The sequence below is a fragment of the Protobothrops mucrosquamatus genome, unplaced genomic scaffold, assembly GCF_001527695.2.
Source record: "Protobothrops mucrosquamatus isolate PMUCROS unplaced genomic scaffold, P.Mucros_1.0 scaffold_245, whole genome shotgun sequence".
In the NCBI taxonomy this organism is placed as follows: Eukaryota; Metazoa; Chordata; class Lepidosauria; order Squamata; family Viperidae; genus Protobothrops; species Protobothrops mucrosquamatus.
The window spans coordinates 151,992-165,139 of NW_015386321.1; the positions used below are offsets into that span (position 1 = coordinate 151,992).

At 38.4% G+C, this 13,148-nt stretch overlaps 1 protein-coding gene across 1 annotated transcript in view; it reads left to right on the forward strand.

Annotated features, from left to right (window-relative positions):
- Positions 1-610: 610 nt before the first annotated feature.
- Positions 611-13,148, forward strand: part of ARHGAP26 (Rho GTPase activating protein 26) — a 174,101-nt gene continuing 161,563 nt past the window's right edge. The window contains exons 1-3 of the mRNA XM_029287106.1: positions 611-698; positions 5,654-5,715; positions 9,608-9,679. Of these exons, the coding sequence (XP_029142939.1) occupies positions 5,713-5,715; positions 9,608-9,679 (75 nt within the window). The 5' untranslated portion in view covers positions 611-698; positions 5,654-5,712. The remainder of the gene's footprint in view (positions 699-5,653; positions 5,716-9,607; positions 9,680-13,148) is intronic.

Below are 13,148 nucleotides of genomic sequence, written 5' to 3' on the forward strand. Positions count from 1 at the left end.
TGTGGAAAAGAACAATGAAACATTACAAAATGAAATGCAGTAATAACAAACTATACGGGCATGGTTATGTTAGAACTATTCAAACAGAAAAATACATGGGAATAAATAAAGGGCATAGTTTATTAAAACATTGCTTGCATCATGGGGCCTTCCTCATTCTGCTCTGTTTCCTGTCCTTCCTCGGAGAATTAACTAAAACCAGGGACTGGAAGTTGTGTGCATTTTTAAAATTAACCAAGTATGTCATCTTTAAATAATGTCTTGTAAGGATAGCCTTTATAGTAGGAACTGCTGCCAGTTATGATTTAAAGTTGATGGAACATTGAAGATTTGCCCGTAATGAAGCAAGCCTTTCAGTTTTGCTTCCTGTGACATAATGTTCATTTCTTGGATTTATTAAAAAATACTTTTGAAAGATACTTATGGATCAGTAGTTTTCTTTCAGCAGAACCTTTATTTATTTATTTATTTATTTAACATCTAAGATTACCCTGTAGCCTAGATGACAGAATGAAGGACATTGCTACAAGTTGCTAGAATTGTGCTCGCTAAGTCTGTGGTTTATTACTTGTCACCAAAACCCTTTTGTTCTTTTTTTATAGATTTGTCTTCAGCAAAACGGAAGTTTGCAGACTCCTTGAATGATTTCAAATTTCAGTGCATAGGCGATGCAGAAACAGATGATGAAATATGTATAGGTAAGTCCATAGGCTTTGATTTACAAATGAGGCAATCCAGTGACTTAAATAGGAGGAATACAGATAAGAATGAAGTGGAACATACATACCTACAGTAGTCAGGAAGGATGAGCTTACGAATTATTACAGGTAATCCTTGACTTATGACCATAATTGGGATTTCAACTTCTGTCACTAAATGATGTGATCGTTAGGTGGTTCACACTGATTTTACAATCTTTTTTTTTTTTTTTTGATCCTGGTTGTTAAGCAAATCCAGCTTCCCTCTTTGACTTTGCTTGACTGAAGCCCCCTGGAAAGGTCACAAATGGAGATCACATGACCCCAGGACACCACAAATATTGTAAATACATATTTCCAAGCGCCCCAATTTTGATCATGTGACCCTAGGACTAGATGTAAGTCACTGTTTTCATGCCATCATAACTGAACAGTTGTTAAACCAGGCAAGGTGTTCAAAAATTTCAAAATGGGGCCTGGTGCTACTCTGTATTATGGAACAGCTGCACGGTATAAACCAACTTCAAGGGCCACCTCATGAAGGTTGCATTACAATGACATAGTTGTACATTACCATGAGTTACTGAAACCATGTCTCTGAACTCAGGTAGGAATGCAATTTGTGTACCCTTTGGAGCTGATCAAAGGCTCTCCTTTGCCTCTAATGTTTTGTGTTGTGCTGCATCAATGCTGAATCCAGGAACATCTCCAACCTGCAAACCTTGTTCTTAAAGAGGAATGCAGTTTTGTCCAGAATCTCTATTTCTCCTTAATCCTGAAATTCAGTCCTAGAAATAATAACAATTCATGTTCAGTTTCAGTTTGCCTGTCACTTTCAATCTCTTACAACTTGTAGACATTCAGAAGCTTCAAGAATAGCAATGTATGGTTATGTATCAAAGAAATGGTTGATTACTAAGGCCAAACCTATTTATTCTTCTCAGTGGCTTCATGTTAATGTTAAATATCATGAAAAATAAATCCTTGCAGGATACCACATGAGGTTTTCCCCAATATCTGTTTTTGGTAACTCCTGGAGCTATAGGAATCATTGCAAGTAGCACCTCTGCCCCTCAATTCTCTCAAGTGTACCAAACAAATGGTCACCAGTATCAGAAGTTACTGAGAGATCTTATAATATAAATAGGATTGCAGCGCCTCATGTTCTCTAGATACAGTTCATCCATCAGAGTGGCCAAGGCTCTCTATATCCGATCCAGATCCAAATCTAGAAAAAAAAATCAAAATCATTTGTAAGAGTTCCTGTAGCTTGGCTAAATATGAAAACTGAACATTCATTGTTAAACTTGGTCAGGCCAAAAATAGTTCTCTATGCCAGGGGTCCTCAACCTTGGCAACTTTAAGACTTGTGGACTTCAACTCCCAGAATTCCTCAGCCAGCTTTGGCAAGCTGGCTGAGGAATTCTGGGAGTTGAAGTCCATAAGTCTTAAAGTTGCCAAGGTTGAGGACCCTTGGTCTATGCAAAAGTTGAACTGCTTTCTTTAAGGGGGTTGGAAACTCTATCTGAAGAAGAGTATGTTAATAAACTAAGTAATAAAGTCTTTCGAGGTTTTTATAAACTGCTGTGGAGCGATCTAATATACAAGTAATGGCACAAACAGGTCCAAGAACTTCAGGACTAGGGGTGACATGATAGCAGTGTTCCAATATCTCAGGGGCTGCCAGAAAGAAGAGGGAGTCTAGCTATTCTCCAAAGCACCTGAGGACAGGACAAGAAACAACGGATGGAAACTAACCAAAGAGAGAAGCAACCTAGAACTAAGGAGGAATTTCCTGACAGTTAGAACAATTAACCAGTGGAACAACCTGCCTCCAGAAGCTGTGAATGCTCCAACACTGAAGGCTTTTAAGAAGAGACTGGACAGCCATTTGCCTGAAATAGTATAGGGTTTCCTGCCTGAGCAGGGGGTTGGACTAGATGACCTCCAATGTACCTTCCAAGTTTTTACATTTATATTATTATTATTATTATTATTATTATTATTGTTGTTGTTGTTGTTGTTGTTGTTGTTGTTGTTGTTGTTATTGTTTTATCTTCCTCAGAAAACAAATGACCAAACAAAACTCAAAATATGAATGTTATTTATTTGCCCCCAGAGATGTTATTTAGGACCAGATGCGGGTTTTTTTGCTTATTTATCTACTTAGACCTATTTGTGAATACATGTTGAAGATAATGTCTCATCTGAAAGTCCAAACTATCTTTTCCGGATAATCTTCCCTGTTGCTCATCAAACCAAACAGAAAATAGGAAAAAAAAGAAAAGGCTTATGTTTGCCTTACTACATGAGGGAAGATTAGTGCTTGGGGACAAGATTGTTATGTTATTCATTTGCATTGTTTCTTAACACATTCAACCCCCCCCCCCAGCGTTTTATTTGTCTGAGAAATAATGAAAACAAAAGGATTACCTTACCTTAATCCTGCACTCGTTAAAGAGGGTTAGTTTTTAAGTAGGCAGGGCCAGATGGACTGATCATACTTCAAAACTCATCAAGTGTATGCTCTGAAATGGGTGCCAATTGGTCACTAATTTTGAAGGCTGTGCAATGTTTTATGTTCTGTTATTGATTTGACAGATTGTCCAATGGTTCTGTTGTCTTCTCAGCTACGTGGATGCAAATACGCAAACATACATGCATATAAAGCATACACTTAAAATTAAATGACAACGTTGATAACATTGTATAAAATTAAACCTTGTTTCTATGAACTACCATTTATGCAGTGCCTATTGTAGGGATGTGTACCTCTAATGCTTGTGTAAACATAAATAAGTGACAGACCTATTTCCAATCACCTATCAATCAGTTGACAAAGATATGTTTTGTATTTTTATCTAATCATCCATTCATTTTGTCCTACCATGTGTTCAAAATCATATAAATAGCAATAGCAATAGCACTTAGACTTATATACCGTTTCACAGTGCTTCACAGCCCTCTCTAAGTGGTTTACACAGTCAGCATATGGCCCCCAACAATCTGGGTTCTTATTTTACCAACCTCGGAAGGATGGAAGGCTGAGTCAACCTTTAGCCAGTGAGAATTGAACTGCCAAACTGCAGGCAGCCAGTAATCAGCAGAAGTAGCCTGTAGTACTGCATTCTAACCACCGCGGCACCACGGCTCATAAACATACCATGTTTCCCCAAAAGAGGCACTAGGTCTTATTTTCAGGGGATGTCCTACCCACTTACTTCAGGACCACTGCAGCCAGGCCTCCCGCGTCCTGACACCTGTTGCACCACCGCCTGACTTTTTCTGCGGCTGCTAGCAGCCGCTCACAGCAGGACACCACAGCGGTTTTGTGGCAGGATGCCATGTGGCACAATGTGCCGGTACTGCTGTTTGGTGAGCAGTAGTTCTGCCATGAGCGGTGACACCAGCGGAACGTGCCATGTGGCATCCTGCTGCGAGTGGCCGCAAGTGGCTGCAGAAGAAGTGGGGCAGCAGTGTGAAAGGTGTCGGGGTGTGGGAGGCCTGGCTACAGTGGTCCTGAGGTAAGCGGATGTGGAGCGTGTGGGGCAGCTCTACCCCCTTCCCCCACCCAAGCTTGATTTTTATACGTGTGCCTTGTCCCACCTTGTGCAACCAGAGGGTGGGGTCTTAATTAGGGCTTATTTTTGGAGTAGGACTTATATTAGGCACAAACATAAAAATCAAGCTAGGGCTTATTTTCAGGATAGGTCTTATTTTCGGGAAAACACGGTAGCATAGGTATATAATTGTATAGGGTATGTGAGTATATGTGTATGTATAATGCATTCGTGCATGTAAGTGTGCATCAATATATTTGTGCATGTTGGTTTATTTAGATAGCTACCTATCAGAAGGTATAAATGTGCTTAAAAGATAACTGCAAAATTAGAGTCTTCACATTTGGAAGTCAAATATATACTCCCATTAGAAAGAATGCCTCTTTGAAAGATGGACAGGTAACAGAAAGAGCAAAGCTTTGGGAAAGACTAGAATATGGTGTCACAGTACTTAAAAAGCACAATGTCTTCAAATAGCATGGAAACAAATAACAGAGAATGAAAACTAATATGAAAGTGGTACTTAAACATTGGTTCTTCAATAGGACACACTTGCCTTGTTTCTGGAAAGTAATAAAGGTCAAGGTAGAACTAGGTTGGCCAAACAATCCATGTCTTGGGCTTATGCTAGTTTATTTTGTTTTCCTAGGTCAAATACATAGCCGTTTGGGGTCAAGAAAGTTAACTTGGGTTGGACTAGATGACCTACAAGGTCCCTTCCAACTGTATTATTATTATTATTATTAATAGTAGTAGTATTAGTATTATTAGTATTATTATTATTATTATTATTATCATCATCATCATCATCTTTTTCTTTCATACTATAGATAGTCCTTATCTTACAAACACAAGTGGGACCAGAATTATTAAAGCAAGGCAGTTGTTAAATGTGTTGCCCCAATATTATGACTTTTTTTTGCCACAGTTGTTAAATGAATATACAAACACAGTTGTTAAATGAATATACAAACACAGTTGTTAAATGAATATACAAACACAAGTGGGACCAGAATTATTAAAGCAAGGCAGTTGTTAAATGTGTTGCCCCAATATTATGACTTTTTTTTGCCACAGTTGTTAAATGAATATAAATGAATTATATTATTGTTAAATGAATCTGGCTTGCCCCATTGACTTCGTTTGTCGGAAACTGGCTGGGAAGGTCACAAATGGTGATTACATGATCCCAGGATACAGTAGCTGGTATAAATACATCCTGGTTGCCAAGGACTTGAATTTTGAACACGTGACTATGCAGCGGTGGTGTGAAGGCTAGTCATGAATCTTTTTTTTCAGTGCCGTTGTAACCTTGAGCAGTTGCTAGATGGACTGTTGCAAGTGAAGACTAAATGTATTTAGTGATCTTGATTGTCTTCCTTTTATTCCTCATAGCAAAATCCCTGCAAGAATTTGCTACTGTTCTAAGGAACCTAGAAGACGAGCGCATACGAATGGTAAGGCCTTGCTTCGTTTTAGATATAATACCTCGGGCAGAAGCAGAACAGAAAAGTGTGGTAGTAAAGTTTGGTAAAGCATCAAGGTAGAGTATGGTGGGAATTTTTGGGGGGAGATTACTGAAGTCATACAAGTATTTGTTTTCTCTTGTTAATGTACATGAGCGCCATCCTGGGTTCCGGGGAGCAGCTTCCCAGGGGCTTATAGGATAGATTAGCTCTTCTCTCCCCCTGATTTTGAAGGGAGTAAATTGATAATAAAAGATCCTCCTTTCGGTGTCTGAAACAGTTTTCTTTACCAGCAACTTTACCAATGGGAAAAAACCTCAAGAGGAGTGTAATATTGAGTCAGTGGGATGGGAGACCATATTATCAACACCATTAACATTTAGATTTGCTCGCAGTGGAAGGAGTTTTTTTTTAAAAAAGAAAGGGTTGCAAGCAGTACTATCGATTTCTGTCCTGTTAATCTTCTATTAATTAGCCTTTGGAATAGTCAGTATCATGGTCTGTATACGTGCTATGATTAGAAAAAGCCATTGCTTTAATTTATTCAGTAAGATGTAGAACAACTTTCTCATCTTGTTACAAGCTTTGATAGATGTTGGCTATGAGAAGAAATTGTGGGTAATTTTTGCAATGCTCTTGTCTGTTTTGGCCAATGGCCATTATCTAGCTCAACAAATTGTCAACTTCTCTGCCTAAAAAGAATAGCAATATTCATCCGTAGGCAGTAAGTCTTGGCAGCTTAATAAGATAGCAAACTGCCTGCCACTGAATCTATTTGGTCTTGCACTCGGAGAACAAAGACTGTATTATGCAGTCCAGCTTCCTTAGACATTTTTGCTCCCAGCTGGATTAAAGTGTCCCTGATGGCATCACATGTAGAAGGGACTATAGATTTAAGTCATAGAATCATAGAATTGAAAGGGGCCTTGGAGGTCTTCTAGTCAAATCCTTAGCCTAGTGCAGGAATCCTCATACCAGCCTAGACAAATGGCCATCTAATCTTTTCTTGAAAACCTCCAGTGATGGAGGCAGGCTGTTCCACTGCTCAGTAGCTCTTAGGAAATTCCTTCTAATTCCAAGTTTGCCTCTCCCTCCGTAAAGCTTCCATTCACTGATTGTAGCCTTACCCCCAAGCAGTAAGGAGAACAAATCTATTCCTCTTTCCTATGACATCCCTTCATATATTGAAAGACTGCTATCATGTCTCCCCCTAGCCTTCTCTTCTTTAGGCTAAATATACCAAGTTCCCTTAGTTGCTCTTTGTAGGACCAAGCATACAACCTCCTTATCATCTTTGTCCTTCTCCATACTGTTTCCAGTTCCTCAGTGCCCTTTTTTATCAGTGACCAAGCCCAGACACAGTAGTTCAGGTGCAGTCTGACCGCACAGAATGGTACTATCACTTCTCATGATTTTGATGAAGCCTAGTGTAGTATTGGATTTTTTTTAGGAAGCCGCAGCACACTGCTGGATCATGCTTAATCTGTGGTCTACCAAGATATCCAGATCCCTCTTGCAAGTACTGCTGGGTCAGGCACCACTTATCTTGGATCTCTACCTCTGGGGTGAAGTCTGCAAAAATAATGGTGACTCAGGTGAAGAGCTAAAGGGCTAATCATGGAACTAGAGAAAAGCTTCTTTGGAATGGTGTGTGAAGAGGTTTTGTTGTGCTCGTGTAGATTGGCCCTTTGAATTGAGCTGATGTGACTCATATAGTTCAGGGGAGGCTTGAAGCCTGGGATATAAAACTAGACAAGACTCCAGACTGGAATCAGAATCTTCATCCTACATGCCCTAGAAATGCTTGAGCTAGTTTGTATCTTGACCTTACTCTTCATTCAAAATTCTTTTGCTTCTTCTCTTATCTCTTGGGCTATTCATAGATCTTGCCTCTGCTTCACACTCTGGCTGGCTGTTTTTTTAACCAGGAGGAAAGTTTAGCAAGTCTGCCTGCCTGCCGAGCATGGTGATTTCTCTATGAGAACAGGACGAAGCTGACGGTAGTACAAGTATGAACAAAAAACAATTGGAGGAATTCCCTCATGATGTCTTCCTTTGGGATTTAATAGAAACATGGGAAGCCAGGGATGCTACAAAATCCCTACAGAGATGATTCTATAATGACAGACAGAAAATTCACACACAGCCCTTGTGACTGACTACAAGAGCCTCCTATTTTACTTTTGAAAATGTTTCTGTGATTCTGTTCTCTGTGAATGAATTTCTACAGCTCACTGAATTATATTAAAAAAATCTAGGAGAATTTCTCTGCCTAGCATTACTCTTGGCTATTCAAACATCAACATCAGTCTTCTGTTATCTTTAAGTTATCTTGGACTCAAAAGTTATAGATAAAACAAAAAGCTTTTCAATCAGACACTTCTTGCTTTCTATGACTCATTGGGACTTTGTAGCAATAACAATAGCAATAGTACTTAGACTTATATATTGCTTCATAGCGCTTTATGGCCCTCTCTAAGCTGTTTACAGTGTCAGCATATCATCCCCAACAGTCTGGCTCCTCATTTTACTGACCTCGGAAGGATAGAAGGCTGAGTCAATCTTAAACCGGTCAGGATCGTACTCCTGGCAGTGGGCAGAGTTAGCCTATACTGCAATACTGCATTCTAACCACTGCGCTACCAGCGCTCTTCTAACTATAGAATATTCTGAATAAGGGAATCTACATAATAGCAAAAGGTTTAATGGTGAAAATTAGAAAAGCTAAACAGTGTTTACACAACTTTAGAATTAGAAGTGTGTTTAGGCATGGTTTTACCTTGTTTGTGGTTGCTTTCACTACATACATTTCCAGCCTGTGATTCACATTCTATTGGAAACTTACAAAGATGGAGCAGACAGTCTGAAGCATGGAAGTTAGAATTGCAATGTTATATTGAAACACTGAAATCTCAGAAGCTTAGGAGATCTAAACTTCTCAGAATCTAAAGAGATCATGATTATTTTTAAAATCTGCTTAATTTTGGAGTTTTATGGATGTCAGCTGAAACGGCCATATGGGTTCTGTGGGTTCCATATTATGAACCTATTTATTTCTTTGGTTTATATAGTTGGCCATTTGTCCTTGAGTGACATTCAGCAATACAAATGTCAACAAAAACAAAACACATACAGTAACATCTTAAGCAGCACAGGTATCTACATCAGTGAATCCTAAAAAGGAACTTATTTAACTTCCCGGCCCAGTGCCTAGGGACCCCCCCCCCCCAAGTTTTTAATCCCTATGGAAATCCATCCGGATTGGCCTTGTGGATGTTCCACAGTGTTATAGTGATCCACCTAAAGGAAGAGATTAGGGGAAAAAATCCATAGATTATATGTTTATAGATTAAAAAAAAATCAACATTTACTTCAAGTTGAGCTCAATTCCTGTTGACCTCATGGACATGCTTTGACAACAAATGGTTATCAAATTTTTCATTGCCGCCTTTTGGAATGCTTTTTCAATTCCATCCTACTCCTTATTCATAGTATTCCATAGAACTCTCCCATCAAAATACTGTCCAGGCCTAACCTGTTTAGTTTACAATCCCAGAAAAGGAAAAGATTATATACCAGCAATGTACAGTACTTAATAGTAGCAACCATCTGTTTTCTGAAACTCTTTCAACGCTCTTTCTTTTTTATTTTCTAGAGAAGCTGTGTTTTAAGAACCACAGTTCTTAAATTGTTCAGCCTTCAATTGTAAAATTGAAATCAGGGGATCCCTAATTATATGGTGTGTAAAATTCTGAATCATACAGATCTTCTAGGAAGAAAAAAAATTGTCATGTTTAGGGAGGTTAAAACAATAAATGATCATGGGAATGTGAATGCTTAGACTTAGTAGAGAGTAAGCATTTCTTTTCCTTTTCCTTGGCAGATTGAAAATGCTAGTGAAGTCCTAATCACACCTCTGGAGAAATTTCGAAAAGAGCAAATTGGTGCTGCTAAGGTAGGTGGAAAAATTGATAATGTTTTCTTGTCTCTTTCAAGGAGATTTGAAAAATATACTTGAAGTATCATTTGAAAGGTCTGCCTAAATCAATTTAACATGGGCAGTTGTTTTTTCCTGTCAGATACTAAATAACCTTTCTTGGCCACTTTCTTCCAGACTTCTTCAACAGCAATCCAAAGAGGTGTGTTTGATGGTTGCCTTGAATATTTTAATTGAGAAATGTATTGTAAATAAACAATTGTATATAGTATATAGATGGTAGTAGATATTGGATAAGAATTTTTTGATGCACCAGATCTAGTTAGGATTGGCAAAAACATCAGAAGACAAAAGCTTATCTAGTCAACCATGCTGTTCCCATGTTAGGCATACCATATGCTTGTCAGAAGTTTGTGACTATGGAATTAATGAGGTTAATGTACACAAGGATACAACGATATGCTATTACAGAGTATTGATCAATCTATTTTTGTTTTCCATATATTACTGATGGAAATAAGAAAAAGGATTATAGGTGAAAATCAGAGGAATATGTGTATGTTTGTGGGAAGGGAATAAGTTTCTGCTGCCTAGGCAGGGACTGACACATCACATACAGGTAGTCCTCAACTTATGATCACAAATTTCTATTGCTAAGCAGGATAGTTGTTAAAGTGAGTTTTGATCCATTTTATGACCTTGACTTTGCTTGTCAGAAAGTCACAAAAGGTGATCATATGACCTTGGGACAGTGCAATCATTATAAATACATTCCAGTTGCCAACCATGTGAACTTTGATCACATGACCTTGGGGATTTCATAAGTGTGAAAACTGGTCATAACTCACTTTTTTCAGTGCCATTGTAACTTTGAGTGGTCACTAAATGAATGGTTATAAGTTGAAGACTACCTGTAGTAGCTTTGGAACTAGACAGATTCCTCATTTTCACCACAACACTGAAGCAGACAGCAAAGCATTGACTTCATTTGTTGTCACTAATGATATCATATAGCCAAATTTATTTGGCTGTTGAGCATAAAGATATCAATATATTCCCAGTTTCCCAATTGCCCAGGCTTGTTGAGGCAAGAAGAAATTTTCAGCACATCCAGTGGCATCATAGCATCAATAGAACTGCATAGGTCTGTGAAGAGTATTAGGAAAATTAGTGTCCCTTTCTACTTGAGGAGTTTCATAACCTGGAATCCCCCCCTTTTTTTAAAAAAAATAATGAGCTAGGTATATATCTGGGTTTTGCTTTTCTGCTCCAAGGCATTGTACCTTCTACTCCTGCTTCGTTGCTATAACAACCTGAGATTTCTGGTAAGATAGATGATTTCCTGCCAGTTTCTGTTTTGTTCAGCGGTTCTTCATACAAAATTCTCCACTGCTTCTTGTTTTTGTAACACTTAAGAATGACGCTAAAGCAGGAATCAAATTGTACAAGTCATTGGAATTAATCGAGTTAATCAAATTGTACAAGGTATTGGAATTAATCGACTTACCATCTGCACTAAAAACTTGTTTGATAGTAGGCAGTGTGTATATAGTAATGACCACACAGAATATTTTGTTGTTCTGATACCTACATGGAAATATGAGTCTGTTGTATGCTTCATCAACCTGGCGCCTTCTGAGTACTCCCATCTTCACCAAATGTACTATCCATGCTGTGGATCCCCCTGAGATTCTCACCCTACAGGTGTTTCAAAGGACATTGGAAGATCTGGCTTTTGCCCAGACCAGTGTGATTGAAGCCCCTCTTTTCTTTGTTCCTATTTGGGTTTGTTATCTCTGCCATCTTTGCTCTTTTTTGTTTTGTGTTGTTTTCCTGTTTTTAACAATGTGTACATTGCTCAGAGTCACTGAGAGTCAGGCGGCATATAAATTATTACTTATTATGCTGTCTGTGATGTTAATGGTAATATATGGATGAAGAACATCATAGCAACCATTGGTACGCCTTGCATTCTTTTGCATCTCTGGCACATCCAAAGACAATTAAACCTTTGTATCAGTTATTGGTAATCGCGTGCTCCTTGTAAGAAAGGACATGCATATGCACACATAGTGTGGTGGAAAAACTCACTTAAGAATTTATCCAACAATTAGAAGAGCACAGTCGTTTTATTAAAACTACCAGATTATAGCAAGTCATTAGTTTTCTGCTATCAAAAGTAGAGAATACCAGAAGCTGGTTAACAGAATTCTCATACAGAGGTTAAAGATGGACATACTAATACATTAATTGTAGATGTTGTTTGCTTTATAATTCCTAAGGTGTACTGATAGAGGTACATGAGAATCTGTGTCTGGAAGGAGAACATTTTGTAATACAGAATACTTAGTCTTTGAAAAGTGCAAATGTCAATGTACTAATTAAATGGAAGAAATGTAAATATAGAAGAGAATATATGTAGCTCAGGGTTGAACTGTGGAGTCCTTTGTGCTCCCTGAGTTTAGTTGTTGCTTGTAGACATTTCATTATCCAATTAGGTAATATCAATGCCACTGATGATGTTACCTAGTTGGGTAATGGAACAGCTGTAAGCAAACAAACAGCCTCAAAAAGAGAGCAAGGACGCCACGAATAAAAACGTACCCCTTATCAGTATCCTTGAGGATGATGCAACTGAGGGAGACATAAAGTTTTGAATCACAGACTACCCATTTATATTACAAACATTTGGAAGTCTAGGAGGGTGCATGTCATGTCATGTGTATGTCATAGTTTTGGTACATATTGTAAAGGAGGAAGATGATTTGGCGATTAAGCTTGACAATTTCCCCCCATTTCCAGTTGTTCAAAGTAGAACATGAGGTATATTGCAATGACAAATTGCTATGTCCAGGCAGCCATAGCAAAAAGGAAGTGCATATGGAGGTAAATAATCAATAGGGGAAGAAAGGAAAGGGTGTCAAAATGAAAAACATTTTTTCTGCCCAAAAGAGATACAAAGGAAAATCTGGTAGGATTTCAGCCAGTTTCCAAAGTTATCAGCATTAACAATCTCGTTTTTAAATGTTATGTGTATTAGCTGGGCCTTCTTATGAATGTCAAGATTATATACCTGAGAAGATTCTGGAAAAGATAATAAAACAACGAATCAGCGAACACCTAGAGGCAAACAAAGTCATTACTAAAAGCCAACATGGGTTTGTCAAAAACAGATCATGCCAGACAAACCTTATTACATTTTTTGACCAAGTGACAAAATTAGTGGATCAGAGGAATGCTGTGGATATAATTTACTTGGACTTCAGTAAGGCATTTGATAAAGTAGATCACAACCTACTACTCGATAAGATAGAAAAATATGGGTTAGACAGCATCACCACCAGATGGATTCGTAGCTGGCTGACCAGCCGTACTCAGGCAGGAGAGAAGCAATGGGTGGAAACTGATCAAGGAGAGAAGCAACTTAGAACTAAGGAGAAACTTCCTGACAGTTAGAACAATTAACCAATGGAACAACCTGCCTCCA